General features: G+C 40.9%; 1 protein-coding gene across 1 annotated transcript; it reads right to left on the bottom strand.

Annotated features, from left to right (window-relative positions):
- Positions 1–2,608: 2,608 nt before the first annotated feature.
- On the bottom strand, positions 2,609–4,183 carry LOC104547959 (general transcription factor II-I-like; the record flags this gene model as incomplete). The annotated part of the gene is made up of 2 exons (XM_010193837.1): positions 2,609–2,747; positions 4,078–4,183. Coding segments are annotated over 2 exons (245 nt in total), but the record flags the coding sequence as incomplete, so codon positions are not given.
- Positions 4,184–6,094: the final 1,911 nt, after the last annotated feature.

Raw genomic sequence — 6,094 nt, 5'->3', positions numbered from 1 at the left:
ACCGCTGTTATTTCTGTCAGTTCTACTCTACCAGAAAGTGTACACGCTACTTCCTTCATAAACCTCATGCATACATTTCATAAATTTAGCCCACTAAATCAAACTCATTACTAAAAATAAGCATCGGGTTTGAAGCCTGAGCCCTCCAAATTCTCAAAACTCTTCATATTTACTCAAACCATACAAATGAGCTGTGGGAAAAGTGAAAGCAAAAACTGGAGACACACGCTGGCTTGTCACAACAGTCAGACATAACCAGAGGAATGCTTAGACACTACACTTCTGTTTCCATACTTTAAGAAAAATGAAGGGACTCACGCAAGCGGAGAGGTAATTCTCAGCAACACGTTCCAGAGACTGACATCACAGCTGGATTTTTAAAGGTTTAATTCTAACAGCAACGTAATAGTGCTTTGGAAGCCTTTATTAATTATAAAGAAACAAAAAGGGCCCAACTCTAACTTATCTAAAACATACACAACTGGTGCCTTCCTGGATTTTTCCCAAACATCTTCTAAAATTGCAACTAACACTGTCTATTGCTAGTTCTCGTATTTAATGGAAGAAACAACATGCAAGGGGAAAGGAACTTTGCCTTCACAGTTCTAAGCTTTAACTCAAAAGATGTTACACTATAAACTTCATCAAGACTTCAAAGTTGTCAAAGGCAGTGAAGGAATCAGCATCACCAGGAATATGTAATGCTATTAGTCCTAAAAAATGGTGTTCTGAAGCCAATTCTTCTGGAATTATCAACACCTTTGTCAGCAACAGGAGAAAACTACTTCCAGCATCAAAACTGCCCAGAAAAGCGTGGATAATAAGCACCTAGTGAAACCATGAAAGCAATGACTGTGGCTGGCTTTATCCACAGAGATCTACACCTCAATGTTCAGAAGGAAGAATAACAAAAGCACTGTTTTCAAAGAGGATGCTGTCTAATCTCATCAGCCTGACAGTACAAACAGACTGCCCAAGAATGAGCATCTTGTAGCTGGAATAAAGCAAAGCATTAAGATTATCAGAACTAATCTAAGATTTAAATACATGCACGTATCTATAGAAACGACGTCTGATATAAACACAAGCATGGAGGAGAAGCCAGTGCTTCCCACGGTACAGGACTAGAAATACAAATCTAGCCAGGGAGATCAAACATCAAATCCCAGTTCTTTCGGACTCCCTACCAACAAATGTACCCTGTGCACAAAGTTTCCAGTATATCAGGACCCATAATATGGCTGTACTGGCAATAAAACAAGAGTATCTAGGATCTAGTCACTTTAAGGAATAACAACCACCACCACAAGGGAAAAAAAAAAGGAAACAAATCAGGTGAAAACCTGAACTCCTCCCTGCTAGTCAGCTATAGTCAGCTAAGAGTTTTCACAAATACCAGTTATCAGAAGACTGCCCCTGTGAAAAAATAAAAACCAAACTGATTCATCCTGTACTTTACTCCTCAGTGAGGTCATAAATCCGCACTCTGGTATCAGTTCTCTGTTACAAGGCAACATTGTGGGTGACTTACCATGGAGTAAAGACACTGATGTGCACAGAGTCACTGTCCAAGCAAGTAGGACAGTGGCAAAAATCCAGAACCTCACAACGAACAAATGACCTTGAGACAAAACCTCCAGGAGAATTTCAGCTAGCAGCAAACGCATTTTTAGGAGCAAATGTTTCTGTTACAGACTAAACATAGTTGCTTTCCAAGAAGCATTTAATTAATCAAGTCAGTACATTTTACAGCTGTTGCTTTTAAATTCTTCTCCCACCAACTGATTCTACCCTCACACCCTGTTTTTGACCTGCATCTTCTCCCCTTCCCATGGCAGGTAAACATTTCATTATTGATTAAGCAGGGTCCATCAACACCACTTTCCTAAATGAGCTCATCAATGCTCCCCCAAAAAGTCACTGAATCTTTGAAACCTATCTCCTAAAAAAATACTGTCCGGTGCTCAATGGACCATGTTTTCTGAACACAAAAGTTCCACTGCTTTACTATAAAAATGAAATTAAACAAAAAACAAACCCTAGATGTACTTAAAAGAGTACAAAACTAACACAGATGTAATTTTAAGTCATGGTATAGATGCATATTTCTGTCTACTAAATAACAGTGATATAAAAAAGCTACATAAAAATATTATCTTGTCAAAAATGTGCATCTACTTTAGTAAGGCAAGAAGTGATCTGAAAAACCAGGACCATCTGACAGAAGTAGTCACAGTCCTGTTCATAGTCCTGCCCAGCTTTCCTGAATGGAAACAGTATTGGAGGAGGGGATACAAAGGAAAATCTCCATGCATTAGGAACCACAGGATGCACTGTGAGAGCGGACAGTCTAATACTTCAGTACTAGTTTGTCACATTAACCAAGAAAAAAATAACATTTCCAGCCACAGTTGAAACACCAAGATTGCTCCAAACAAGACCAGTGTTACTGATCATTTCTATGTTCTTAAACATCTTGTTTTGCCACAGCCAACACAGCTATAGCGTGTAGCCATGATGTACGGAACTCTGCTCCCCGAAGTTATTAGTATTATGCAATACACATTAAGCAGCTTGTTAAACACAAAAACACAACATCGAAACTTACAGTATTTAACAAAATCCTTCTGAAAATCTTTCCTAGAATTGACAAAGGCTCTTCCTCTCTCAGTTCCAACTACAAACACATCTGTTTCATATACAGCAATACAGGCAACTTCTGCCTTGGACTTGGCAAGTTCTTTACACTACAAAAAAGAGAAACAAAAGGCTTTCATTACCACAGTTAAAAATACAGTTAATAGAAATGTATGTGGCATCACGTAAAACAGTTATTACTTCTGCTGGCCAGCATCCACCCTTCAGAAGGTACTGTGGATAACAGAACATCAGCCATTAGCAAAGGGTAATTTATACATCTCAAGTACTTTTAATCACGAATCTTAAAAGCATTGTAGATGCATTAGTGAAATTAAGGCCTCGTCTAGACTCAGATCGCACTGTTTTTAGTTAAATTTAGGACATCAATACATGTGAAATCATCATTTCCTTGTTAGATTGTCATATCGAGTTGTCTCCAACTTTCAACAGAGCGTACAGGAGTTTTGTTCATTCACACTCTCTTCTCACACATCACGTTCTGTTCAGAAAGGTGTGGCTTCAAGCAGGAAGGCTCTGCAGTCTGCCTTGTCCTGCCTGCTGTGCTCAGGTGAGTTCCTCCTGAGCAGAAGGACTGCACCTTGCCTATGAACACCTACATGTGTTCTGCTGGGAGAAGTTTCTGGCCAAGAAGGCAGGAAGCCTGCAGCACAAGGAGAGAGTGAAGAGCCTAAGAAAATTAATGAGATCACCACAAGGTGGTCAGAAAATGTCACTTTCTCCTACGAACGCAGATGATCAGTTTGCTGGAACCTATAAAGACATTAGCAACTGCCACATGAGAGGAAAAAGTGACACCAAATATACCCACTGGGAAAAAAAGGTTTGCAATTGGCTTTATTACAACCATCCCATTCAAAGTTTCATTGCTAAAAAGAAAATTTTTGTTCTTGCTTATAATATAAGAAAGCAATTTTAAGGAACCAAATCTTTGACAGTGCTTCAACTTTAGGGAAATGGGACAGGCATTTCCACTCATATCCCCAGCCAGCCTTAAACCCCACCACACAACGATTAAATAACTTCTACAAAACAGGTGATACGGCAACTTTAAACAAGTATTTCCTGAAGAAGTTTCGTTGAACTCGTACAGCAGCTGAGGACAAGGCAGAAGCCTCAAGACCATTTATTCACTCTGTATTACAGATGACAACGACCAGAACAGACTCGTGCCATACACCCACGCTCTACCTGAGCAATCAAGACAGAATTGCTATTTGTTTATTTGACTGTTAAGAAGGCAGTTGCATTATTTTCTGCAAGCAAAGAACCAGGAGTTACAGCTGATCAGACAGCACACAATAAGGTACAGGCATAACATCACACCTCTCCTGCTCCTCAGCGGGAGGCAACATGTTGGTGTGATCCTGCACATGCCAAGACAGAGTTATGATGCAGCTGCTTATCTTCTCTACTCACCATTGACTCAAGTGCTGACATGAGGAATGTAACCACCATTCTGCTTTCAGAGGAGTCCTCATCAGTGTTGGAATTGACTGGTGCAGTAGTCTGGGCCATTTTCCTCCTGCAAAATGAAAGTAAAAAAAAAACTTGTTCAGATACTCACAACAGTTCAAGAAAACCAAGACTTCTCTTACAGTACCAGTAACCAGAACACGACATTTTTATTCACCTATTATTCAGCTGTAGAGTTAACTCCAAAGCTAAGTAGTCCCAATTAAGCGGCTAAAATTAAAAACTGAATTTGTGTCACTGAAAAGAGGAAGAAAGAAAAAAAAAAAAAGAGAGAGACATTTTAATCCATTTGTCATTCAGGAAACTTTCTACTTATTTAAGATGTAAATAATAATCAGGACTTCATGCTTCTGCTGGCAGAACTGACTATACAAGCATTAACAATAAGAAAGAAGTTTCAGCAGCTGCTAAGTGCTCATTTTTCTATTGGAGCATTGCACCTTTTCACATTTACACATATCGAAAGCAATAACCTGACAGGCCTGGAAGGGAACTGCTACAGATTTAGCTGTTACAACTCCATGCACAAGTCTTGAGGAAATCACCTCAAAAGGCAAGATAGCTCAGGTAAATGAGACATTTCACAACAGCTCGAAGAGACAACTTGCTGTTCCTGTAGAACCTGGACACATGACGTGGCTCAAGTTTTCAAAGGTGATGTATATCCTGTTGGATGTGCAGACAAGCCAGGGCAGCACAAGTAACCGTATACAAGCATATATTGGGAAAAAATGGCACTGTGATGTGTTTTGATAAGACTTAGAGCACTTCAGACCACAAACTGGAGGAGGAGGAAAAAAAAAAGCTGGCAACACTGCAAGCTCCCAACAGACACCTGATGCAAAAAATGGGGAAATAAATCCAGTCTTGTGAGGCCGGCACCGAATATGCGACAGACGCAAATTGGGAAACAAATAGTAATCGTTTATTTACAGCAGCATTTACAGGCTCTTTTGGGTTGCTGGTGATAAACTGAAAAGCTACAGGTACACTAAAGGTTGTATAACTAATATAATACCAACAACAACGCACTATGAAACACAAACACTAGCAACAACAAAAGAACAACCTGCCCACAGTGAGCCTGGCTGCCTGGCAAGTAAACAAGCCTGTTAGGACAGAAATACAGTGGAGCAAAACCAAGAATACACTCAGGGAAACCTAGAAATGAACTTGAGGAGAAATATAAAATACACTCAGGGAAAATACACCTGAGGAGGAAAATCTATCACTCAGCGTTAGCTGAGGTAAATAATCTTACCTATGAGGTGACCCAAGTGGTGGGGATGGGGAAGGAGTGAATTCGTTACTCCATCCAGTCGTTGGTATGGTTCTGAGTTCATCCTGTCCCCACAAGTAAGGGCTCCCATGTAAGTTACCTTGGCCAGCATTCCAACCAGGGGGGAAGGCTCTCATCACTCCATGGCTGGAGAAGTAACTCCCCCTTTCTAGCATGAATCCTAGGGTTTTTATCCCCTGATGTACGTGACAGCAGGCAGGAGGATCCCTGCGTGGATTAGACCACCTGGGGTGTTGGTCTTTAGTTATTACTCAAATTTCTGCACTACATCACCAGGGCATACATGTGGGTGGGGATGACTATAGACAACCTTATCAGTTATGTTAATGGCACAAAGCCCGTTAATTCACACCTGCATGGGTAGAGGTAATGGCTCCTTTGTTTGGGGCAGAAAGAAATGGGGGACTGGGACCATGAGGCCTCCGCCTCATCTCACACTGCTCCAGGCATCCAGATAACACCACATACAGATCTAGTGATGGTTGCCACCTCGCCCAGTGCTGAGTTTCATGCTTCCAGGCGTGCAGCTACCTGGTGTACATGAACTGGACTTGGTGATTAACTTTTGCTCTCTCTCAACAACACCCGGCAGCCTTCTGGCTCTCCAGACACAGGCCAGCAAGGTTTAAACAGCTTTAAAACTGGGCTAGGGATAAACTA

The sequence above is a fragment of the Mesitornis unicolor genome, unplaced genomic scaffold, assembly GCF_000695765.1.
Source record: "Mesitornis unicolor isolate BGI_N332 unplaced genomic scaffold, ASM69576v1 scaffold7781, whole genome shotgun sequence".
Classification (NCBI taxonomy): domain Eukaryota; kingdom Metazoa; phylum Chordata; class Aves; order Mesitornithiformes; family Mesitornithidae; genus Mesitornis; species Mesitornis unicolor.
Note: the sequence above shows the minus strand (reverse complement) of the source record. Positions and strands in the feature narration are given on the sequence as shown.